Genomic DNA, 27,834 nt, shown 5'->3' on the forward strand with positions numbered 1-27,834 from the left:
TTTTCATATTGCTATAAAGAACTACCTGAGACAGACTAATTTATAAAGAAAAGAGGTTTAAGTGATTCACAGTTCCCCAGGCTGTACAGAACACATGGTCTAGGAGGCCTTAGGAAACTTACAATTATGGCAGAAGGCAAGGGGAAGGAGGCACAATGTACAGGGCGAGAGAAAGAAAAAGAGAAAGAGAAGGTGTGAGCACTGCACATTTTTTGAAAAGATCTCATGAGCACTCACTCACTATCATGAGAAGAGCAAGGTGAACAAAGTCCCCATGATTCAACAAATCATCTCCCACAAAGCCCCTCCTTCAACACTGGGGATTACAATTAGACATGAGATTTGGCTGGGGACACATGAACAATTCATACCATTAGTTTTCTAGTAAATTATCAATGCTATGAAAACTGTTTTCTTTCATTATTCTTTTCTTTTCAAAATAGGTAAACACACATGCACATGAGCACAATTACTTGCCTCATAATTCTCTTATATCTAAAGATTATATTTAGAGTTACGTGTTTGTACATTTAACTCTATATAAATCAAAACTAAAAGTCTGTATATGTGTATATGTTTTTAGGCAGAGAGGACACATGTTCAAATAAAAATACACTACAAATTTTGTTAATATTCAGGATTCAAAAATACATAGATTTTAATTGAACTATTTTCATTATGATCATAGTAACCCTGCAGTCAACAAAAATTTAGTTGTATATTTAAAAAATAACAAGTATAACTGAATTGTTTGTAACACAAAGAGTAAATGCTTGAGGTGATACATATCTCCTTTACTCTGATGAGATTAGTACACATGGAATGACTATATCAAAATATACCTCAAAATATATCAAAATGACTATAACAAAATATACAGAACAGTCTGATTCATATGCTCATAAATATATACATCAACTACATACTCACAAAAATTCAAAATAACTTTACCTTTAAATACAAATACAACCTATGGGAGCAATATTCTTCAAGTTCTTTGTAATTTAAAACCACTGGCAACTGGGATTACTGGAGATATCACTTCTCTGTGTAACCAAATAATATATTGTTATCGTCTTTTGCACCTTTGAGTAAGATAGGACAGTTTAATGTTGGTGGCCAGATAACACTTCATTACATGCCTTGTAGTCATAATACATTAAAGAAACTTTTAATTCAAAACAAATTAAGTTCACAAATAATCTCAAAAAAAGTGTCTCCACACTAACTGCAGTGTATCACATAAAACTGCAATTGGTAAAACAATTTACTACAAAAATGTGAAATGTTTCCTTCTCATTAAAATGCAGATAAATGTTACTCTGACCATCTACCTCATGCATCCCTTACAAGGCTTACATCAACCAAAAAGAACTTCTCCACTTAGATTTTCATCATGGATCTTGGATTTCAGTGTAGTCCCTCATCCATGGCATAGTTCATGAATGGTGCCCACCTAATACAAGATAACCTCTCATAGCTCCAGTGTGGCAACAGTTGTTGGTTCAGTGTTTTTATATGAATAACAGGAATAAAGGGAAAGCATGAAGGTATCTGAAAGCTGAATTGGATCAATATATGCCTTTCAAAAATTCTAATATTCAATGGAAAATTCGAAACTTCAATGAAAAAAGAATATACTTTGAATGTAGATATATCTTTTCAAAATTAATCTCCTTTTAAAATTAATTTATATAACAGTTTTAGCTTTGGATTATTTTCTATACAGAACACTCTGATTTTGTCGAATGTGGGAATGTGGGTATTTCATCTGTCTGAGCTGTATTTTTCATTCGTCTAAGCTGTAGTTTTGGAACAAATGTTTTTCCACATTCATTACATTTGTAGGGTTTCTCTCCAATGCAAATTTTCTGTTGTTTAACAAAGTTTTAGAAGCTTCCTCAGGGTTTTCTTCTGGCATAAAATATGTGTAAAATAAAATCTGTGATCAAAGTAAAATGATTGCACCCTCTTTATAGTTTTAACGTTTATCTTCAGAATCAATATTCTCATTTACTTTAAAGGCTTGTATTTTCTAAAATGTCCGAGTTACATGTATAAAGCTTTAATCAAGTATGAATTATTTAAAGTTGAGTGGGATTTAAGCAGATGTTGAAGGCTTTGCCACATTCTTTGTATTTGTACAATATTTCTCAAGTGTAACTGCTTTCATGTACTACAAGGTGTGAGTACTGGCTAAATGCAATATCCCTTTCTTTGTATTGGTAGGGGCACTCTCCAGTATGAATGCTCCTTTGTACAGTAATATGTAACAACCATTTAGAGGCTATGTAACATTTATCACATTTCTATAATGATTCCTCTCCATTATGATTTATGTTTAGAAGAGTTTGAGTTCTGGATTAAAATTTGTCACATTTTTGAGGTTTGTAGAGTTTCTCTCAATGAAGTCCCTTATGATTATAAAGGCTTGAGAAAGACTGAAAGGCTTTGCCACATTCTTCACATATGTAAGATTTCCTGCCAGTATGAATCATAATATGCTTTCGAAGGCTGGAGGCCCAGTTAAAGATTTTATCACATTCTTTATGTCTGTAGGGTCTCTCTCCAGTATGAATTCTCTTATGTTCAATAAGAGATGAGCAACACTTAAAGGCTTTTCCACATTCTTCACATTTGTAGGGTTTGTCTACAGTATGACTTTTCTTATGTTCATTAAGGTCTGAGGAGTATTTAAAGGCTTTGCCACATTCTTCGCAATTATAGGGTTTCTCTCCAGTATGAGTCCTCTTATGTCTAGTAAGGTGTGAGAGCCGCTTAAAGGTTTTGCCACATTCGTCACATCTACAAGGATTCTCTCCAGTGTGAATATTCTTACATCCATTAAGGTGTTAGGACTGTTTAAAGGCTTTGCCACATTCCTTGGGAATGTGAGGTTTCTCTCTAGTATGAATTATCTTATGTCTAGTAAGGTTTGAGAACCATCTAAAGGCTTTGTCACAATTCTCACATTTGTAGGGTTTCTCTCCAGTATGACTTAACTTATGTTTTTGAAAGTTTGAGGAGCACCTATAGGCTTTGCCACATTCTTCACATTTGTAGGGCTTCTCTCCAGTATGAATTCTCTTATGTTTAGTAAGGGATGAATGACACTTAAAGGCTTTCCTACATTCTTCACATTTGTAGGGTTTCTCTCCAGTATGAATTTTCTTATGCTGATTAAGACTTGTGGAATATTTAAAGGCTTTGCCACATTCTTCACAATTATAGGGTTTCTCTCCAGTGTGAGTCTTCTTATGTCTAGTAAGGCCTGAGCACCACGTAAAGGCTTTGCCACATTCTTCACATTTGTAGGGTTTCTCTCCAGTATGAATTTTCTTATGACTATTAAGACATGAGGCTTGTGTAAAGGCTTTGCCACATTCTTTACAAATGGAAGGTTGCTCTCCAGTGTGAATTCTCTTATGTCTAGTAAAGGGTGATAACCATTTAAAGGTTTTGCCACAATCCTCACATTCATAGGGTTTCTCCCCAGTGTGAACTCTCTTATGTTTTTTCAGGTATGAGATGATCTTAAAGGTTTTGCCACACTCATCACATTCGTAGGGTTTCTCCCCAGTGTGAAGTCTCTTATGTTTTTTCAGGTATGAGATGCTCTTAAAGGTTTTGCCACACTCATCACATTTGTAGGGTTTCTCCCCAGTATGAATTCTCTTATGTATAATAAGGCTTGCAGACTGTACAAAAGCTTTGCCACATTCATCACATTTGTAGAGTTCCTTTCCAGTATGAATTCTCTCATGTTCAATGAGGTTTGAGGACAATTTGAAGGCTTTGCCACATTCTTCACATTTGTAGGAATTCTCTCTAGGATGGATTCTCTGATGTTGAGTCAGGAGTGACAACATGGGAAAAAATTTGCCACATTCTTTACATCTGAAAGGCTTCTCTCCAGTATGTCTTATTTTATGTGTATTTAAATCTGACAATTTACTAAGGACTTTTATACATTTATTAAACTTAAATATTTTACTAGGTGTAGTTGACAAAGATTGGTTAAGTCTGTTATAACACCCTTTCTGCACCTTACTCACACTTCTACATCCTTTCCTGCATTGTAAATTCCCACATCCATGTATTCTATGTCTTCTCAGTAGGGCTTTTTGCAATAAATCTTTTGGGCCTTTCTCTGGCCAAAGCTCTTCTTTGAAATGAGGCTGCACAGCTGCAAAAAATAAAAATAACAAATTACCACAAAACTAGACTTAGATAAATACACTATGTAAGTCTAACATATAAAATTATATCAAGTATATTTGCAAGATGGTGTAACAAAATACCATAGGCCCTAATTTCTTCATAGACATACATATGTAACAGAAACATGCCGACTAAAATGCCTGTTTGGAAACTCTATAAATGAGTTTAGTGTTTCCAGGTACTCAGCTGAGGACAATGCAAAAAGCTACATAGAAGGGGAAGGAGTTTATTACATTTACCCAAGGCAATCTTTCCTCCTCTTCAGTACAGCATGGTTCATTTAGGAGTAAACTGCCATCACCTTGCCTTTTCCTTAAAAGAGAAAGCCTTTCACAAATATATACTTACTTCTGGCTTTGAGATCTGTCTCCTGTAACAGACTACTGAAAAAAAATAGTGGTATACACTGGAAAGACAGCTTGGGTATGCTGAGACCACTGGTAAATGATTGTTACAGCAGCAGAGAGACTTCACTACAGAGAGTTAGAAAGTGCAGCAAATGATGGCAGACTCTAAGGAAGAAACATGGACTTTAACTGAAAAACAATCATATGAATCCAGACACGTACTAACCACAGTTTTGAGGGGCTTTCAGAATCTCTAGCCCAGACAATTGCTTTCAGATTCCATAAGGATAAAGCCACATTATAAAGATTGTGACACGTAGCTTCTTCTTATGGTCCAAATCTCAATCAAGGAATATAATGCGTGCAAAATTTCAGGACAACATGGTCCAATCAAAAAAGTTTAAAAAAATTACAGAAAAAAACTATAAAACAGGAGATGTATAAATTAATTTTAAAAATTCAAATAACCTGAATAATGTTTGGTGAGTGAAATGGAAACCTAGACAACTAAACAAAATCAGGAAAATGATATTATAAACAAAAAGTTAAAATGTAAAAGAAACAAATTTGGAGGTGAAAAAAATACAAAAAGAAATGACTGAGAAATTCTCAAATGTAAGAAAAAGAGATGTGAAAAAATCAAGCAGCTCAACAAACTCCAACTACAATACAAATAAACCCATAACAAGACACATGTGCAAGCCAAAATTTTAAAAGTCAGACAAGCTGAGAAACTTGAGAGCAGAAAGAGAAAAGTGATGTGTCTTTTTTAAGTGTTCTCCCACAACCATTGACTTTGTCAACAGAAACCTTACAGGCCAGAAGAGAATTGTGAGATACAGTCAAACTGCTGAAAAATACTTTCAAGCAATGATAAGATAACTAGCAAAACTGTCCTACAAAATGAAAAAAAGGTCTTCCTAGAAAACCAAATGCTGAAAAGTATATCGAAACTACACCTGCCTTCCAAGAACTAATATAGGCCGGGTGAGGTGGCTCAAGCCTGTAATCCCAGCACTTTATGAGGTCAAGAGATCGAGACCATCCTGGCCAACATAGTGAAACCCCATCTCTATAAAAATACAAAAAAAATTAGCTGGGCATGGTGGCATGCACCTGTAGTCCCAGCTACCTGGGAGGCTGAAGCAGGAGAATTGCTTGAACCAGGGAGGTGGAAGTTACAGTGAGCCAAGGTTGCGCCACTGCACTCCAGCCTGATGCTTGGCAACAGAGTGAGACTCTGTCTCAAAAAAAACCACAAAAAACAAACACACACACACACACACACACACACACACACACATGAAAACTAACATAAAGAATCACTTTCATTGAAAAAAAATTATACTAGAAAACAACATGTAATTACCTAAAAAATATGTGCACATACACAAAAGAAAATTCTGTAGCATTAGCATCATGATGCTCAAAAGTTTTAATTACTCTCTAAAAATTTAAAGATAAAAGCATAGAAATAATCATAAATATCTGTCAATGGATACATAAGATACAATTAACATCTGTAACATGGAAGTTGTGGCCAGATGTAACAAGGAAAAATTTTGGTATGCACCTCAAGTTACATTTTTATGCGATTAAAATATTCTATTGTAACTTTATGTTTTATATAATCGCCAAAGTATACACAGAGAAAATGCCTATATAAATACACAAAAGAAAAGAATGAAGCAGTGAAAGCATATCAGCATAAATATCAAAAAGACACAAAGGAAAACAAAGAAGAAAAAGCTAAAGAAATCAAAATAAAATAGCAATAGTAAGTACTTCTTTTTCACAAATTTATTTAAATAGTGATTGAATAAACTTCCAAATCAAAAGACATACACTGAATAAAGATATTTATAAAAATATTTAGAAGACAAAACCAACTGTGCTTGTCTACAAGAGTCACGTTCTATCAAATGATGAAAAGAGACTAAAACTGGAAGGATGGAAGTAGTCATCCTCTGCAGATACCAATCAAATGAGATCAGGAGAGGTCAAAATTATATTACCAGAAATATACTTTAAGTTAAAAATTATCATATTTTATAAAATATACTTTAAATCAAAAGTCACAAGAGGCATAAAGGACATTAAACAATAAGTAAGGGGTTCATTCACTGGAACCTATGACAAATGTGTGTATAATACACATTATTTATGTGTGTGTGTGTCTGTCGTCTCACATGGTTCTCAAATATATAAAGCAAATATGAACAGATTTGAAGCAACAGATAAGTAAAAGAATATTTGAATATCTTTCAGTAATGAATAATAAAATAATAAATGTTGATAAGAAAGCAGAGGAATTGAGAGCAGTATAGGAAAATTATGCCTTATGGAGGCATAGAAATCACACCTCAATGACATGAGGTTACATGCCCTTCTCAATAGCTCATAAAAATTCTCTTCAACAGGGCACTTGTTGGGCCACAAAAAGAAGTCAAAAGTTTCTTAAAATTGAAATGTTAAGAAAATTACAGATTATTTGTAACCAAAATGGACTGAATGTGTAAGTCAATAACTAGAAGAACAGTGAAAAATTCACAAATACATGGAAACTCTCGCTTGAACATTCTCTTGTTCAAAAGTTGCTATAATTAATATTGGGAAAATGCCCACCGACGCTGCCCAATGTGATCTACAGGTTCAATGCAATTCCTTTTAAAAGTCTCATTCCATTTTTGCAGAAATAGAAACAACAACCCAAAAGTCACATAAAATTTCAAGACAAACTGAAGTGGCCAACCATCTTTAAAAACGGGAACAGTGGCTGGGTGCGGTGGCTCAAGCCTGTAATCCCAGCACTTTGGGAGGCCGAGGCAGATGGATCACGAGGTCAAGAGATCGAGACCATCCTGGTCAACATGGTGAAACCCCGTCTCTACTAAAAATACAAAAAATTAGCTGAGCATAGTGGCATGTGCCTGTAATCCCAGCTGTTCAGGAGGCTGAGGCAGGAGAATTGCCTGAACCCAGGAGGCGGAGGTTGCGGTGAGCCGAGATCGCACCATTGCACTCCAGCCTGGGTAACAAGCGGGAAACTCCATCTCAAAAAAAAAAAAAAAAAAACCCAAAAACAAAAACAACAACAAAAAAAACGGGAACAGTGTTGGAGGTATCACAGTCCCTGATTTCAAAACAAATTACAAACCTACAGCAATTAAAACAGTTTAATATGAGCATAAATGTGTTCATAAATGAACTAGGCCAATGAAATATAATGCAGCACAAATATAAACTTTCACATATGTGATCACATGAATAGTTATTTGCATACTCCTACCAATTACAGCATTGTTAATGACAGCCAGTAGGTGAGAGCAACACAAATTACCTCACTAAATGAATGGATAAATATAATTTAGAATATAAAAATAATGGCAGGTTACTCAGTTTTTAAAGAATAGGAAATGTTTCAACAAGTATAATAAACTATATTAAAACAGTCTAGTATGGGCATATAGGTGAACAACTATACCCATAAAACATAATGCAGCACAAACATAAACTCTCATATGCATGGTCACATGAAGCACATGAAGTGCTATTGCTCACCCATACTGATTACAGCATTATTAATGAGTGCCAATAGATTAGAACAACCCGAATTTCCCTCCACAAATGAATGGATAAATATAACATGGAATATAAAAATAACAGCATATTACTTGTTTTTTTTAAAGCAGAAAATATTCTAACAGCTATAATAAAGATACATCACGATGGTATTATGCAAAACAAAATAAGCTACCCACAGAAAGACACAGACTGTATTAATCCATTTATGTGAGATATCTAAATCAGTTGCAATATTAGACACAGAAAAAACAGTAGTGTTTGTAGAGGGCCAGGCAGTGGGGGAAATGGGTAGTAATTTAACGTGTACTGAGTTTTAGTTTTGCAAGATGAAAACATTCTAGAGATATGTTGTGTAACAATGTCAGTTTGGTTGGCATGATTAACTGAATATTTAAATATATTTCAGAATGAAAATTTCAAGTTATGTGTTTGTGATAATTAAAAATAAACAATAGAACAGGCGTGGTGGCTCATGACTGTCATCCTAGCATTTTGGTGGGCCAAGGCGGGAGGACTGCCTGAGCTAGGAAACACAGTGAAACCCAGTCTCTACTAAAATACAAAAAATTAGCCAGGCGTGGTGGCACATGCCTATAGTCCCAGCTACTCAGAGAGCTGAAGCAAAAGAATTGCTTGAAACCAGGAGGTGGAGAGTGCAGTGAGCTGAGATCGCACCACTAGACTCCAGCCTGGGCAACAGAGTGAGACTTTATCTCAAAAACAATAAATCTACAAACAAACAAACAAACAATCAGTAATATGAGACTGTCTCATAAACAAACAAACAATACAAAGACAAAGCTAGAGGTATCACGCTGCCTGACTTCAAAATATACTACAAGGCCACAGTAATCAAAACTGCATGCTACTGGTACCAAAACAGAGACATAGACAAATGGAACAGAACAGAGGCCTTGGAAGCAACACCACACATCTACAATCATCTGATCTTTGACAAAGCTGAAAAAAAAAGCAATGGGGAAAGGATTCCCTGTTCAATAAATGGTGTTGGGAAACTGACTAGCAATGTGTAGAAAGCAGAAACTGGACCCCTTCCTGACACCTTATACTAAAATTAACACCAGATGGATTAAAGATATAACCATTAGACCTAACACCATAAAAACCCTAGAAGAAAACCTAGGCAAAACCATTCAGGCCATAGGCATAGGCAAGGACTTCATGACTAAAACACCAACAGCAATGGCACTAAAAGGCAAAATAGACAAATGAGATCAAATTAAACTTCAGAGCTTCTGTACAGCAAAATAAACTATCAGTAGAGTGAACCAGCAACCAACAGAATGGGAAAAAATGTTTCAATCTACCCATCTGACAAAGGGCTAATATCCAGAATCTACAAAGAACTAAAACAGATTTACAAGAAAAAAAAACATTCAAAAGTGGGTGAAAGAGACACTTTTCAAAAGAAGACATGTATCAGGCCAACAAACATGAAAAAATGCTCACCATCACTGGTCATTGGAGAAATGCAAATCAAAACCTCACTGAGATACCATCTCACACCAGTTAGAATGGCGATCATTAAAAAATCTGGAGACAACAGATGCTGGAGAGGATGTGGAGAAATAGGAACACGTTTATACTGTTGGTGGGAGTGTAAATTAGTTCAACCATTGTGGAAGACTGTGTGGCAATTCCTCTAGGACCTAAAAATAGAAATTCCATTTGACCCAGCAATCCCATTACTGGGTATATGTCCAAAGGATTATAAATCGTTTGACACATGCACATGCATGTTCACTGTGGCACTGTTCATAAAAGCAAAGACTTGGAACCAACCCAAATGTCCATCAACAATAGAGTGGATAAAGAAAATGTGGCCGTCAAAATTGAAAGAGCTAGAGGAGCAAGATCAAAAAAACTCAAAACCCAGCAGAAGACAAGAAATAACTAAGATCAGAGCTGAGCTGAAGGAGATTGAGACATGAAAAACCCTTCAAAAAATCAATAAATCCAAGAGCTGGCTTTTTGAAAAGATCAACAAAATAGACAGACCACTTGCCAGATTGATTAAAAATAAAAGAGAGAACAACCAAATAGATGCAATAAAAAATGATAAAGGGGAAATCACCACAGGTTCCACAGAAATTCAAACCATCATCAGAGAATATTACAAACAACTCTATGCACATAAACTAGTAAACCTGGAAGAAATGGATAAATTCCTGGACTCCTGTGTCCTCCCAAGCCTAAACCAGGAGGAAGCTGAAACTATGAATAAACCAATAACAAGGTCTGAAGTTGAGGCAGCAATTAAGAGCCTACCACACAAAAAAAGCCCAGGTCCAGACGGGTTCACAGCCGAATTCTACCAGACACACAAGGAGGAGCTGGTACCATTCCTTCTAAAACTATTTCAAACAATCCAAAAAGAGGGAATCCTTCCCAAATCATTTTATGAGACCAACATCATCCTGATACCAAAACCCGGCAGAGACCCAACGAGAAAAGAAAACTTCAGGCCAATATCCATGATGAACATAGATGCAAAAGTCTTCAATAAAATATTGGCAAGCCGATTGCAACAGCAAATCAAAAAACTTATTCATCATGATCAAGTAGGATTCATCCCAGGGATGCAAGGCTGGTTCAACATACGCAAGTCTATCAACGTAATTCACCACATAAACAGAACCAAAAACAAAAACCACATGATTATCTCAATTGACGCAGAGAAGGCATTTGACAAAATTCAACAGCCCTTTATGCTAAAAACCCTCAATAAACTCGGTATCGATGGAATGTATCTCAAAATAATAAAAGCTATTTACGACAAACCAACAGCCAATATCATACTGAATGGGCAAAAACTGGAAGCATTCCCTTTAAAATCTGGCACTAGACAAGGATGCCCTCTCTCACCACTCCTATTCAATATAGTACTGGAAGTTCTAGCCAGAGCAATCAGGCAAGAAAAAGAAATAAAGGGTATTCAAATAGGAAAGGTGGAAGCCAAATTGTCTCTATTTGCAGACGACATGATAGTGTACCTAGAAGACCCCATCGCCTCAGCCCAAAAACTCCTGAAACTGATAAGCAACTTCAGCAAAGTCTCAGGATATAAAATCAATGTACAAAAATCACAAGCATTCGTCTACACCAATAACAGACTTAAAGAAAGCCAAATCAAGAGCGAACTGCCATTCGCAATTGCTACAAAAAGAATAAAATACCTTGGAATACAACTCACAAGGAACATAAGAGACCTCTTCAAGGAGAACTACAAACCACTGCTCAACGAAATCAGAGAGGACACAAACAGATGGAGAAACATTCCATGTTCATGGTTAGGAAGAATTAATATCGTGAAAATGGCTATACTGCCCAAAGTAATTTACAGAATCAACGCTATCCCCATCAAGCTACCATTGACTTTCTTCACAGAACTGGAAAAAACCACCATGAACTTCATATGGAACCAAAAGAGAGCCCGCATAGCCAAGTCAATTCTAAGCAAAAAGAACACAGCGGGGGGCATCACACTACCGGATTTCAAACTATACTACAAGGCTACAGTAATCAAAACAGCATGGTACTGGTACCAAAACAGAGATATAGACCAATGGAACAAAACAGAGGCACCGGAGGCAACACAACATACATACAACTATACAATCTTTGATAAACCTGACAAAAACAAGCAATGGGGAAAGGATTCCATGTTTAACAAATGGTGTTGGGAAAACTGGCTAGCCATGTGCAGAAAGCAGAAACTGGACCCCTTCCTGACACCTTACACTAAAATTAACTCCAGATGGATTAAAGACTTAAACGTAAGACCTGGCACCATATAAACCCTAGAAGGAAATCTAGGCAAAACCATCCAGGACATAGGAGTAGGCAAGGACTTCATGAACAAAACACCAAAAGCATTGGCAACAAAAGCCAAAATAGACAAATGGGACCTAATGAAACTCCACAGCTTCTGCACGGCAAAAGAAACAGTAACTAGAGTGGATCGGCAACCAACAGAATGGGAAAAAATTTTCGCAGTCTACCCATCTGACAAAGGGCTGATATCCAGAATTTACAAAGAACTCAAACAGATTTATAGGAAAAAAACAAACAAGCCCATTCGAAAGTGGGCAAAGGATATGAACAGATACTTTACGAAAGAAGACATATACGAGGCCAACAATCATATGAAAAAATGCTCATCGTCACTGGTCATCAGAGATGCAAATCAAAACCACATTGAGATACCATCTCACGCCAGTTAGAATGGCGATCATTAAAAAATCTGGAGACAACAGATGCTGGAGAGGATGTGGAGAAATAGGAACACTTTTACACTGTTGGTGGGAGTGTGAATTAGTTCAACCATTGTGGAAGACAGTGTGGCGATTCCTCAAGGCCTTAGAAATAGAAATTCCATTTGACCCAGCAATCCCATTACTGGGTATATATCCAAAAGACTATAAATCGTTCTACTATAAGGACACATGTACACTAATGTTCATTGCAGCACTGTTTACAATAGCAAAGACCTGGAATCAACCCAAATGCCCATTGATAATAGACTGGATTGGAAAAATGTGGCACATATACACCATGGAATATTATGCAGCCATCAGAAATGATGAGTTTGTGTCGTTTGTAGGGACATGGATGAATCTGGAGAACATCATCCTCAGCAAACTGACACAAGAACAGAAAATGAAACACCGCAGATTCTCACTCATAGGTGGGTGATGAAAAATGAGAACACATGGACACAGAAAGGGGAGTACTAAACACTGGGGTCTATTGGGGGGAAAAGGGGAGGGCCAGTGGGAGGGGGAGGTGGGGAGGGATAGCCTGGGGAGAAATGCCAAATGTGGGTGAAGGGGAGAAGAAAAGCAAAGCACACTGCCATGTGTGTACCTACGCAACTGTCTTGCATGCTCTGCTCATGTACCCCAAAACCTAAAATCCAATAAAAAATTAAAAAAAAAAAAGAAAAGAAAATGTGGCACATATGCACCATGGAATACTATGCAGCTGTAACAAAATGAGTTTGTGTCTTTTGTAGGGACGTGGATGAATCTGGAAACCATCACTATCAGCAAGCTGACACAAGAACAGAAAACCAAACACTGCATGTTCTCACTCATAGGCAGATGTTGAACAATGAGAACATGTGGACACAGGGAGGGGAGCATCACACACTGCGGTCAGTTGAGGGATGCTAGGGGAGGAACAGCGGGGAGTGGGGAGGGTGGGGAGGGATAATGTGGGGAGAAATACCAGATTTAGGTGACGGGGGATGAAGGCAGCAAACCACCTTGCTATGTATGTTCCTATGCAACAATCCTGCATGATCTGCACATGTACCCCAGAACCCATAGTACAATAAAAAATAATAAATAAACAATACAAGACTGTCTCAGAAATAAATAATAATATATAAAGGAGATACAGAGCTATGATGCTTTTTAAAATTATCTTCAAATCACAAGTGTTTCTCCCACACGAAAATAATCTAAGTTGACAAACAGATATTGAAATTTGTATAATTTCTATGACTACTCACCTAGGCAGCATAAAACACCAGCAAAAACCAACCAAACAACAGAATATACAAGTCATAAACAGTACAGGGGGAGTATATATGCAAGCTAATAAACACAGACTTAATTATATTGGGAACAGACATATGGCTGACTCATATTTGACTTTTGCCTCACACTGTCTTAAATTGTACAGTTGAATATTGCCTTACAAAATTATAATATAAATGGCCAGTCATGGTGGATCATGCCTGTAATCCCAGCCGTTTGGGAGTCTGTCATGGGAGGATCCCCTGAGGTCAGGAGTTAGAGACCAGCCTGGCCAACACGGTGAAAGCCTGTCTCTCCTAAAAATACAAAATTCAGCCAGGCATGGTGGTGCAGACCTGAAATCCCGGCTACTCGGTAAGCTGAGGCAGGAGAATCAGTTGAACCCAGGAGGTAGGGTTTGCAGTGAGCAGAGATCATGTCAAAGCACTGCAGCCTAGGTGACAGAGTGATACTCCATCTCAAAATAGAATTATAATATAAAATATAAACTAAAAACAATTAACTGATGGGAAGAAGCATACTGTAACGTATAAAAGACAGAAATATAAAATTGCAAAACAAGAGAGGAGAGAGGGGATCCTCCACCCAGAGAGCTGAATAGGAACAGCTCCAGAGCACAGTTCCCAGAGAGAGAGATACAGAAGGTCAGTGATCTCTGCATTTCCAACTGAGGTACCAGGTTTAATTCAATGGGACTGGTTGGATAGTGGGTGCACCCCAAGAAGGGAAAAAGAGGCAGGGCAGGGCATTGCCTCACCCAGGAAGTGCAACTGGCCAGAGAATCAAGGACTTTCCCCCACCCCTGGCACTCTGGTTCGGATACTGTGCTTCTCCCATAGCCCCTGCAACCCACAGACCAGGAGATTCATGCCGGGCTGGAAAGTGCTGTGAGTTACCAGCACAAATCTAAGCGACAGACGTGTCCAGCACAGATCTAAGCAATAGACATGTCCAGCCCAGCACCATCTGTCAGTACAGATCTGGGTGGAAGTTTCCACTATTGCCAAGAGCACCTGCGGGACAGAGCTACCTGCTCCCTGGCAAGAGGGGGAGAGCTGCAAACAGGGAGACAGCTGATACGGCTTGGCAGGTCCCACCCCCACAAAGATCAGCAAACTGAAGCCCTCTCACTTCGGGGTTTTGCAGCCAGCACATCAGTTCGAGCTCGACCCAGGATGGTCAAGTCTGTTGGGGGGAAGGGCGTCTGCCATTGCTGAGGCAGTTCTAATCATACCTGTGTAAACAAAAGCCACAAGAAGGTAATACAGCAGCTGGAATGAGTCACTGGCAACCCAGTAGCGCCTCTGCAGGCAGACAAGGGACAGACAGCCTCCTCAAGCAACTCCCTCATCCCTGTATAACCAAAAAGATGCCTCATATAGGAGAGCTCAAGATGACATCTGGCGAATACCCTTCAGGGATGAAGCCACTAGAGGAAATATCAGGCAGCAACACTTGCTGCTCCACAGCCCCCACGGGTGATTTCCAGGGTCTGGAGTGGACCTCCAGCAGTCCTACAGCAGAGGGACCGGACTGCTAGGAGGAAAACTAAAAAACAAAAGGAAATCGCTTCAGCATCAACAGAAAGGATGCCCACTCAGAGACCCCATCTGAAATCACCAACTTCAAAAATCAAAGGTAGACAAATCCATGAAGATGGAAAGAAACCAGTGCAAAACAAATAAAATCATCAAAGACCAGGACTCTTCTCCTCCTCCAAGGGATCACAACTCCTCACCACCAACGGAACAAAACAGGATGGAGAATAAGTTTGGCAAATTGACAGAAGAAAGCTTCAGAAGGTGGGTAATAACAAACTTCTCTGAGATAAAGGAACGTGTTCTAACCCAATGGAAACAAACTAAAAACCTAGAGGAAAGGTTACATGAAATGCTAACTAGAATAACCAATTTAGAGAAGAACATAAATGACTGGATGGAGCTTAAAAACACAGCACAAGAACTTGGTGAGGCATACACAAGTTTTAAAAGCCGAATGGATCAAGCAGAAGAAAGGATATCAGAGATTGAAGATCAACTCAATGAAATGAAACAAGGCAAGAAAAGAAAAGAGGAAAAAGAGTAAAAAGAAACCAATGAAGCCTCCAAGAAATACAGGATTATGTGAAAGACCTAATCCATGCTTGATCAGTGTACCTGAATGTGACGAGAGGAATAAATCCAAGCAGGAAAACACTCTTCAGGATATTATCCAGGAGACCTTCCCTAACCTAGCAAGGCAGACAAGGGACAGACAGCCTCGTCAAGCCAGCATTCATATCCAGAAAATACAGAGAACACCATGAAGATATTTCTCAAGAAGAGCAACCCTAAGGCACATAATTGGCAGATTCACCAGAGTTGAAATGAAGGAAAAAATGCTAAGGGCAGCCAGAGAAAAAAGTCAGGTAACCCACAAAGGGAAGCCCATCAAACTCACAGCAGATCTCTCAGCAGAAATCCTACAAGCCAGAAGAGAGTGGAGGCCAATATTCAACATTCTTAAAAAAAAAAAAAGAACTTTCAACCAAGAATTTCATATCTAGCCAAACTAAGCTTCATAAGTGAAGGAGAAATAAAAACCTTTACAGACAAGCCATTGCTGAGTGATTTCATCACCACCAGACTTGCCTTACAAGAGCTCCTGAAGGAAGCACTAAACATGGAAGGAAACAACCAGTACCACCCACTGCAAAAACATACCAAAAGGTAAAGAACGTAAACACAATGAAGAAACTGCATCAACTAACAGGCAAAACAACCAGCTAGCATCAAAATGGCAGGATCAAATTCACACATAACAGCATTAACCCTAAATGTAAATGGCTAACTGCCCCAATCAAAAGACAGAATGGCAAACTGGATAAAAAGTCAAAACCCATTGGTGTGCTGTATCCAGGAAACCCAACTCACATGCAAGGACACACATAGGCTCAAAATAAAGGGATGGAGGAAGATTTACCAAGCAACTGGATAGCAACAAAAAGAAGTTGCAATCCTAGTCTCTGATAAAATAGACTCTAAACAAGCAAAAATCAAAAGAAACAAAGAAAGACATTACATAATGGTAAAAGGATCAATATAACAAGAAGAGCTAATGATCCTAAATATATATGCACTTAATGCAGGAGCACCCAGATACATAAAGCAATTTCTTAATGACTTACAAAGAGACTTAGACTCCCTACACAATAATAGTGGTAGGCTTTAACACTCCATTGTCAATATTAGACAGATCAATGAGACAGAAAATTCACAAGGATATCCATAACTTGAACTCAGACCTGGACCAAGCAAACCTAATAGACATTTACAGAACTCTGCACCCAAATCCACAGGATGTACATTCTTCTCAGCACCACTTCACACCTACTCTAAAATTGACCACATAATTGGAAGTAAATCACTCCTCAGCAAATGCAAAAGAATGGAAATCATAACAGTCTCTCAGGCCACAGTGCAATCAAGTTAGAACTCAGAATCCAGAAACTAACTCAGAACCGCACAGCATCATGGAAACTCACAACTGGCTCTTAAATGTTGACTGGATAAACAATGAAATGAAAGCAGAACTAAAGATGTTCTTTGAAACAAACGAGAACAAACACAACATACCAGAATCTCTGGGACACATTTAAAGCAGTGACCAGAGGAAAATATACAGCAATAAATGCCCACATGAGAAGCAAGGAAAGATCTAAAATCGACAGCCTATCATCAAAACTGAAAGAGCTAAAGGAGCAAGATCAAAAAACTCAAAACCTAGCAGAAGACAAGAAATAACTAAGATCAGAGCATAACTGAAGGAGATAGAGATGCAAAAAACCCTTGGAAAAAACAATAAATCCAGGAGCTGTTTTTTTGGGAAGATCAACAAAACAGACAGACTGCTAGCCAGATTAATGAAAAAGAAAAGAGAGAATAATCAAATAGATGCAATAAAAATGATAAAGGGGCTAACACCAGAGATGCCAGAGAAATACAAACCACCATCAAAGATTATTACAAACAACTCTATGCACATAAACCAGGAAACCTGGAAGAAATGGATAAATTCCTGGACACTTGCATCCTCCCAAGCCTAAACCAGGAAGAAGTCAAAACCCTAAATATACCAGTAACAAGGGCTGAAGTTTCAGCAGAATTAATAGCCTACCCACCAAAAAAAAAAAAAAAAAAAAAAAGCCCAGGTCCAGACGGGTTCACACTCAAATTCTACCAGACATACAAAGACGAGCTGGTACCACTCCTTGTGAAACTATTCCAGACATTCCAAAAAGATGAAATCCTTCCCAAATCATTTTATAAGATCAACATCATCCTGATACTAAAACCTGACAGACACTCAACAAGAAAAGAAAACTTCAGGCCGATATCCATGATGAACATAGATGCAAAAATCTTCAAAAAAATGCTGGTAAACTGATTGCAACAGCATATCAAAAAGCTTATCCATCATCACCAAGTAGGCTTCATCCTAGGGATGCAAGGCTGGTTCAACATACACAAGTCTATAAACATATTTCACCACATAAAGAGAACCAAACACAAAAGCCACATGATTATCTCAACAGATGCAGAGAAGGCCTTTGACAAAATTCAGCAGCGCTTTATGTTAAAAACTCTCAATTAACTAGGTATTGATGGAACGTATCTGAAAATTTTAAATAAAATCTATTTTCAACAAATCCCAAACCCATGGCCAATATCATACTGAATGGGCAAAAACTGGAAGCATTCCCTTTGAAATCTGGAACTAGACAAGGATGCCCTCTCTCACCACTCCTATCCAATACAGTATTGGAAGTTCTAGCCACTGCAATCAGGCAAGAAAAAGAAATAAAGGGTATTCAAATAGCAGAGGACGAATTCATTGTCTCTATTGGCAGATGATATGATTGTATATTTAGAAGACCCCATCCTCTCAGCCCAAAACCTCCTGAAACTGATAAGCAACTTCAGCAAAGTCTCAGGATACAAAATCAATGTGTAAAAATCACAAGCATTCCTATACACCAGTAACAGACTTAAAGAGAGCGAAATAAAGAAGGAACTGCCATTCACAGTTGCTACAAAGAGAAAAAAATGCCTAGGAATACAGCTAACAAAGAATGTAAAGGACCTCTTCAAGGAGAACTACAAACTACTGCTCAATGAAATCAGAGAAGACACAAACAGATGGAGAAACATTCCATGCTCATGGTTAAGAAGAATCAGTATCATGAAAATGACCATACTGCCCAAAGTAATTTGTAGATTCAATGCTATCCCCATCAAGCTACCAATGACCTTCTTCACAGAACTGGAAAAACCCACTTTAAACTTCGTATGGAACCAAAGGAGAGCCCACATAGCCAAATTGATTCTAAGCACAATGAACAAAGCTGGAGGCATCACACTACCTGACTTGAAACTATACTACGATGCTACAGTAATCAAAACAGCATGATACTGGTATCAAAACAGAGATATAGACAAATGGAACAGAACAGAGGCATCAGAGGCAACATCACACATCTACAACCATCTGATCTTTGACAAACCTGACAAAAACAGGCAATGGGGAAAGGATTCCCTGTTTAACAAATGGTGCTGGGAAAACTGGCTAGACATGTGCAGAAAGCAGAAACTGGACCCCTTCTTGATACCTTACACTAAAATTAACTCCAGATGGACTAAAGACTTAAACATAAGACCTAACACCATAAAAACCCTAGAAGAAAACCTAGGCAAAACCATCCAGGACATAGACATAGGCAAGGACTTCATGACAAAAACACCAAAAGCATTGGCAACAAAAGCCAAAATAGACAAATGGGACCTAATCAAACTCCACAGCTTCTGCACAGCAAAAGAAACAGTCATTAGAATGAATCAGCAACCAACAGAATGGGAAAAAATTTTTGCAATCTACCCATTTGACAAAGGGCTAATATCCAGAATCTACAAATAACTAAAATAGATTTACAAGAAAAAAACAAGCCCATTCAAAAGTGGGCAAAGGACCTGAATGGACACTTTACAAAAGAAGACATATATGAGGCCAACAAACGTATGAAAAAATGCTCATGATCACCGGTCATTAGAGAAATGCAAATCAAAACTACATTGAGATACCATCTCATGCCAGTTAGAATGGCAATCATTAAAAAATCTGGAAACAGATGCTGGAGAGGATATGGAGAAATAGGAATACTTTTACACTCTTGGTGGGAGTTTAAATTAGTTCAACCATCGTGGAGGACAGTGTGGCGATTCCTCAAGGACCTAGAAATAGAAATTCCATTTGACCCAAAATCAAATGGGTGGGCATTGAACATAGGTGGGTGAGAACACATGGACACAGGGAAGGAAGCATCACACACTGGGGTCTGTTGGGGGGAGCTAAGGAAGGGACAGCGAGGGGTGGGGAGTTGGGGAGGGATAACATGGGGAGAAATGTCAGATATAGGTCATGGGGAGAGGGCAGCAAACCACACTGCCATGTATGTACCTATGCAACAATCTTGCATGTTCTTCACATGTACTCCAAAACCTAAAATACAATAAAATATATATTTTTTAAAATCTGGAGACAACAGATGCTGGAGAGGATGTGGATAAATAGGAACACTTTAAAACTGTTGGTGAAAGTGTAAATTAGTTCAACCATTGTGGAAGACAGTGTGGTGATTCCTCAAGGACCTAGAAATATAAATTCCATTTGACCCAGCAATCCCATTACTGGACATATACCCAAAGGATTATAAATCATTCTATTTTAAAGACACATGCACACGTATGTTCACTGTGGCACTGTTCACAATAGCAAAGACCTGGAACCAACCCAAATGCCCATGAATGATATTCTGGAAAAAAAAATGTGGCACATATACACCATGGAATACTATGTAGCCACAAAAAGGGTGAGTTCCTTTCCTTTGTAGGGACATGGATGAATATGGAAACCAGGATTCTCAGCAAACTGACACAAGAACAGAAAACCAAGCACCATATGTTCTCACTCATAGACAGGTTTTGAACAATGAGAATACATGAGCACAGGAAAGAATAAATCACACACTAGGGTCTGTAGGGGAGTGGGAGGCTAGGGGAGGGATAACAGGGACTGCTGAGATTGGAGAGGGATAACATTAGGAGAAATACCTAATGTAGGTGACAAGGGGATAAAGGCAGCAAACCACCATAGCATGTGTATACCTATGTAACAATCCTGCAAGATCTGCACATGAACACCAGAACTTAAAGTATAATATAAATAAATATGACTACTGGGGGGAAGATGGCGCTATAGAAGCAACTCAGGATTGCAGCTCTCAGTGAAGACGCAGAGGGTCAGTTCACGCCACATTTCCAGATGGATCTTTCTTGCCCACAGAATGGGGAAATTCCCAGGTGTAGGAGAGACACGGGACGCCAGCACAGCTGTCTCGGCTAGTGCAGCTGTTTTGGGTGGCGCAGCAGCGCAGCAGCTGCCACACAAAACGCACTGGTCTGGGTGCCCTGTTAAACTGGCAATTTGAGATTTGGGAGGGCACATTAGCATATTCATCTGATTAAACGGGACTTGGACAGTGAGCCAGGCCAGGAGATTCCCGGCAAGTGAACTGTGAGCCGGCGCAGTGGGTAGCTGCATGGGAAACCACACAGATCCCGGTGCCCTTTCAGCAGGCAACTGAAACACCTGGGAGAGAGTCAACCGTTCAACTTAAAAAAAAAAGGGCTCTGAGGCAGGGAGCCATGTGATCAGGCTCGACGGGTCCCACCCCCCACAGGGACAAACAAAACGGCAATTTGAAATGCTCAGGGTTGAGAGTTTCACTGTGGGCACAGCTGAACCCAGGACAGTGCAGCTCGGTGGGGGAGGGGCATCTGCCATTACCGAGACATTCCGACCCTCCTGAGGTACTTGCCTATTGCTGATGCAGCCTGCTGTTGCCGAGGCAACCCGCCATAACAGAGAGACTCTGCCAACAGGGAGGAGCCCATGTCAGCAGGGCCGATCCCACGGCAACAGGGTGGACCCCACAGCAGCAGGGCAGAGCCTCGGCAGGCAAATAGTGACTAAACTGCCTCCTAGCTTGGCAGGACAGTGCAACGGATACTCATAAATAAAGCCCTAACTCCCAGAGACAGAGCATCTGAGGAAAAAAAGGGGTTTTATGAGTTCTGCTGCAGCAGACTTAAACGTAGTTGCCTAGCAGCCCTGAATGAACAATGGAGCTCACAGCTCAGCACTTGAGCTCCTATAAAGTACAGACCGTCTCCTCAAGTAGCTCCCTGACCCCCATATACCCAAAGAGTCACCTCAAAAAGGACTGATCACACTGACATTTGGCGGGCATCTTTCTGGGACAAAGATAGCAGAAGAAGAAACTGGCCGCATCCCTCACTGTTCCGTAGCTGCTACAGGTGTACCCCTGGCAAGCAGGGCCTGGAGTGGACCTCAGCAGTCTTACAGCAGAGGGGCTAGACTGTTAGAAGGAAAACTAAGAAACAGAAATACTTCATCATCAATGATCTGGGCCTCCACTCAGAGACCCAATCGAAAAATCAGCAACTACTCAGATGACAGGTGGATAAATCCACAAAGATGGGAAGAAACCAGCGCAAAAAAGAGGAAAACATCCGAAACCAGAACACCTCACCTCCTACAAAGGACCACAGCTCCTCACCAGCAAGGGAACAAAGCTGGACGGAGAATAAAAGTGATGAAATGACAGAATCAGACTTCAGAAGGTGGGTAATGAGAAAATTCCGTGAGCTAAAAGAACATGTTCTAAATCAATACAAAGAAACTAAGAACCTTGAAAAAAGGTTTGAGGAAATGATAACAAGAATAGACAACTTAGAGAGGAATATGAATGAATTGAAGGAGCTAAAAAACACAACACGAGAACTTAGTGAAGCACGCAAAAGTTTCTTTTTAATTGCATTTTAGGTTTTCGGGTACATGGGCAGAACATTCAAGACAGTTGCATAGATACACACATGGCAGTGTGTTTTGCTTCCTTTCTCCCCTTCACCCACATTTGGCATTTCTCCCCAGGCTATCCCTCCCCACCTCCCCCGCCACTGACCCTCCCCTTTTCCCCCCAGTAGACCCCAGTGTTTAGTACTCCCCTCCCTGTGTCCATGTGTTCTCATTTTTCATCACCCGCCTATGAGTGAGAATATGTGGTATTTCAGTTTCTGTTCTTGTGTCAGTTTGCTGAGAATGATGTTCTCCAGATTCATCCATGTCCCTACAAACGACACAAACTCATCATTTCTGATTGCTGCATAATATTCCATGGTGTATATGTGCCACATTTTCCCAATCCAGTCTATCATCAAATGGCATTTGAGTTGGTTCCAGGTCTTTGCTATTGTAAACAGTGCTGCAATGAACATTTGTGTGCATGTGTCCTTATAGTAGAACGATTTATAGTCCTTTGGATATATACCCAGTAATGGGATTGCTGAGTCAAATGGAATTTCTATTTCTAAGGCCTTGAGGAATCGCCACACTGTCTTACACAATGGTTGAACTAATTTACACTCCCACCAACAGTGTAAAAGTGTTCCTTTTTCTCCACATCTTCTCCAGCATCTGTTGTCTCCAGATTTTTTAATGATCACCATTCTAACTGGCATAAGATGGTATCTCAATGTGGTTTTGATTTGCATCTCTTTGATGACCAGTGATGATGAGCATCTTTTCATATGATTGATGGCCTCATATATGTCTTCTTTTGTAAAGTGTCTGTTCATACCCTTTGCCCATTTTTTAATGGGCTTGTTTGTTTTTTTTCCTGTAAATCTGTTTGAGTTCTTTGTAAATTCTGGATATCAGCCCTTTGTCAGATGGGTAAACTGCAAAAAATTTTTCCCATTCTGTTGGTTGCCGATTCACTCTAGTGACTGTTTCTTTTGCCGTGCAGAAGCTGTGGAGTTTCATTAGGTCCCATTTGTCTATTTTGGCTTTTGTTGACAATGCTTTTGGTGTTTTGTTCATGAAGTCCTTGCCTACTCCTATGTCCTGGATGGTTTTGCCTGGATTTTCTTCTAGGGTTTTTATGGTGCCAGGTCTTATGTTTAAGTCTTTAATCAATCTGGAGTTAATTTTAGTGTAAGGTGTCAGGAAGGGGTCCAGTTTCTCCTTTCTGCACATGGCTAGCCAGTTTTCCCAACACCATTTATTAAACAGGAAATCCTTTCCCCATTGCTTGTTTTTGTCAGGTTTATCAAAGACTGTATGGTTGTAGATATGTTGTGTTGCCTCCGATGCCTCTGTTCTGTTCCATTGGTCTATATCTCTGTTTTGGCACCAGTACCATGCTGTTTTGATTACTGTAGCCTTGTAGTAGTTTGAAATCCAGTAGTGTGATGCCTCTCGTTGTGTTCTTTTTGCTTAGAATTGACTTGGTTATGTGGGCTCTCTTTTGGTTCCATATGAAGTTCATGGTGGTTTTTTCCAGTTCTGTGAAGAAAGTCAATGGTAACTTGATGGAGATAGCGTTGATTCTGTAAATTACTTTGGGCAGTATAGCCGTTTTCACAATATTAATTCTTCCTAACCATGAACATGGAATGTTTCTCCATATGTTTGTGTCCTCCCTTATTTCGTTGAGCAGTGATTTGAAGTTTTCCTTGAAGAGGTCCCTTACGTTCCTTGTAAGTTGTATTCCTAGGTATTTTTGTCTCTTTGTAGCAATTGTAAATGGCAGTTAGTTATTGCTTTGGCTTTCTTTAAGTCCGTTATTGGTGTAGAGGAATGCTTGTGATTTTTGCACATTGATTTTATATCCTGAGACTTTGCTGAAGTTGCTTATCAGTTTCAGGGGTTTTTTGGCTGAGGCGATGGGGTCTTCTAGGTATACTATCATGTCGTCTGCAAATAGAGACAATTTGGCTTCCACCTTTCCTATTTGAATACCCTTTATTTCTTTTTCTTGCCTGATTGCTCTAGCTAGAACTTCCAGTACTATATTGAACAGGAGTGGGGAAACAGGGCATCCTTGTCTAGTGCCGGATTTCAAACGAAATGCTTCCAGTTTTTGCCCATTCAGTATGATATTGGCTATTGGTTTGTCATAAACAGCTTTTATTACTTTGAGATACCTTCCATCGATACCGAGTTTATTGAGGGTTTTTAGCATAAAGGGCTGTTGAATTTTGTCAAAGGCCTCTGCATCAATTGAGATAATCATGTGCTTTTTGTTTTTGGTTCTGTTTATGTGGTGAATTACGTTTATAGACTTGTGTATGTTGAACCAGCCTTGCATCCCGGGATGAATCCTACCTGTTCATGACAGATAAGTTTTTTGATTTGCTGTTGCAATCAGCTTGCCAAAATTTTATTGAAGATTTTTGCATCTATGTTCATCATGGATATTGGCCTGAAGTTTCCTTTTCTTGTTGGGTCTGCATGCACAAGTTTCAACAGCTGAATTGATCAAGCAGAAGAAAGGATATCAGAAGTCGAAGATCAACTCAATGAAATAAAATGAGAAGGCAAGATTAGAGAAAAAAAGTGCCAAAAGGAATGAACAAAGTCTCCAAGAAATGTGGGACTATGTGAAGAGACCTAACCTACATTTGATAGGTGTACCAGAATGTGACAAAGAGAATGAAACCAAGCTGGAAAATATTCTTCAGGATATTATCCAGGAAAATTTCCCCAACCTAGCATGGCAGGCCAATATTCAAGTCTAGGAAATACAGAGAACACCATAAAGATACCCCACAAGAAGAGCAACCCCAAGGCACATAATCGTCAGATTCACCAGGGTTGAAATGAAGGAGAAAATGCCAAGGGCAGCCAGAGAGAAAGGTCAGGTTACCCACAAAGGAAAACCCATCAGACTCACAGCAGATCTCTCAGCAGAAACCCTACAAGCCAGAAGAGAGTGGGGCCAATATTCAACATCCTTAAACAAAATAACTTTCAACCCGGAATTTCATATCCAGCAAAACTCAGCTTCATAAGTGAAGGAAAAATAAAATCCTTTGTGAACAAGCAAATACTCAGAGATTCTGTCACCACCAGGCCTGCTTTACAAGAGCTCCTGAAAGAGGCACTACACATAGAAAGGGACAACTAGCACCAGCCATTCCAAAAACATACCAAATGCTAAAGAGCATGAACAAAATGAAGAATCTGCATCAACTAATGGGCAAAACAGCCAGCTAGCATCAAAATGGCAGTATCAAATTCACACATAACAATATTAACCCTAAATGTAAATGGGCTAAATGCACCAATCAAAAGACACAGACTGGCAAATTGGATAAAAAGCCAAAACCCATCGGTGTGCTGTATCCTAGAAACCCATCTCACATGCAAGGATACACAAACGCTCAAAATAAAGGGATGGAGGAAGATTTACCAAGCAAATAGAGAGCAAAAAAAAAAAAAAGCAGGAGTTGCAATTCTGGTCTCTGATAAAATAGAGTTTAAGCAACAAAGATCAAAAGAGACAAAGAAGGACATTACATAATGGTAAAAGGATCGATACAACAAGAAGAGCTAACGATCCTAAATATATATGGACCCAATACAGGAGCACCCAGATATATAAGGCAAGTACTGAATGACTTACAAAGAGACTTAGACTCCCACACAATAGTGGGAGACTTTAACACTCCACTGTCAATATTAGACAGATCAACCAGACAGAAAATTAACAAGGATATCCAGGGCTTGAACTCAGACCTGGAACAAGCAAACCTAATAGAAATTTACAGAACTTTCCACCCCAAATCCACAGAATATATATTCTTCTCAGCACCACATCACACCTCCTCTAAAATTGACCACATAAATCAAAGTAAAGCACTCCTCAGCAAATGCAAAACAACTGAAATCATAACAAACAGTCTCTCAGACCATAGTGCAATCAAGTTAGAACTCAGAATCCAGAAACGAACTCAGAAATGCACAGCTTCATGGAAACTGAACAACTGGCTCTTGAATGTTGATTGTATAAACAATGAAATGAAGGCAGAAATAAAGAAGTTCTTCAAAACCAACGAGAATGAAGACACAACATACCAGAATCTCTGGGACACATTTAAAGCAGTCTCTAGAGGAAAATATATAACAATAAGTGCCCATATGAGAAGAGTGGAGAGATCCAAAATTGACACCCTATCGTCAAAATGGAAAGAACTAGAGGAGCAAGATAAAAAAAACTCAAAACCTAGCAGAAGACAAGAAATAACTAAGATCAGAGCAGAACTGAAGGAGATAGAGACACGAAAAACCCTTCAAAAATCAATAAATCCAAGAGCTAGTTTTTTGAAAAGATCAACAAAATAGACAGACCACTAGCCAGACTGATAAAAAAGAAAAGAGAGAACAACCAAATAGATGAAATAAAAAACAAGAAAGGGGAAATCACCACAGATTCCACAGAAATTCAAACCATCATCAGAGAATATTACAAACAACTCTATGCACATAAACTAGTAAACCTGGAAGAAATGGATAAATTCCTGGACTCCTGTGTCCTCCCAAGCCTAAACCAGGAGGAAGCTGAAACTATGAATAGACCAATAAAAAGGTCTGAAGTCGAGGCAGCAATTAAGAGCCTACCACACAAAAAAAGCCCAGGTCCAGATGGGTTCACAGGCGAATTCTACCAGACACACAAATAGGAACTGTTACCATTCCTTCTGAAACTATTCCAAATAATCCAAAAAGAGGGAATCCTTCCCAATTCATTTTATGAGCCCAACATCATCCTGATACGAAAACCCGGCAGAGACTCCACAAGAAAAGAAAACTTCAGGCCAATATCCATGATGAACATAGATGCAAAAATCTTCAATATAATATTGGCAAGCTGACTGCAACAGCACATCAAAAAGCTTATTCATCATGATCAAGTAGGATTCATCCCGGGGATGCAAGGCTGGTTCAACATACGCAAGTCTATAAACATAATTCACCATATAAACAGAACCAAAAACAAAAAGCACATGATTATCTCAATTGATGCAGAGAAGACCTTTGACAAAATTCAACAGCCCTTTATGCTAAAAACCCTCAATGAACTCGGTATCGATGGAATGTATCTCAAAATAATAAAAGCTATTTATGACAAACCAACAGCCAATATTATACTGAATGGG

At 39.0% G+C, this 27,834-nt stretch overlaps 1 protein-coding gene across 2 annotated transcripts in view; it reads right to left on the bottom strand.

Annotated features, from left to right (window-relative positions):
* Nucleotides 1-622: 622 nt before the first annotated feature.
* LOC100401127 (zinc finger protein 679-like) overlaps nucleotides 623-27,834 on the bottom strand; it is a 59,497-nt gene continuing 32,285 nt past the window's right edge. For both annotated transcript variants that reach the window (XM_054255543.2, XM_035299289.3), the window contains one exon: nucleotides 623-4,186. In XM_054255543.2, the coding sequence (XP_054111518.1) occupies nucleotides 2,853-3,869 (1,017 nt within the window). In that variant the 5' untranslated portion in view covers nucleotides 3,870-4,186 and the 3' untranslated portion in view covers nucleotides 623-2,852. The remainder of the gene's footprint in view (nucleotides 4,187-27,834) is intronic.

Source organism: Callithrix jacchus, chromosome 5 (genome assembly GCF_049354715.1).
Source record: "Callithrix jacchus isolate 240 chromosome 5, calJac240_pri, whole genome shotgun sequence".
NCBI classification, from domain to species: domain Eukaryota; kingdom Metazoa; phylum Chordata; class Mammalia; order Primates; family Cebidae; genus Callithrix; species Callithrix jacchus.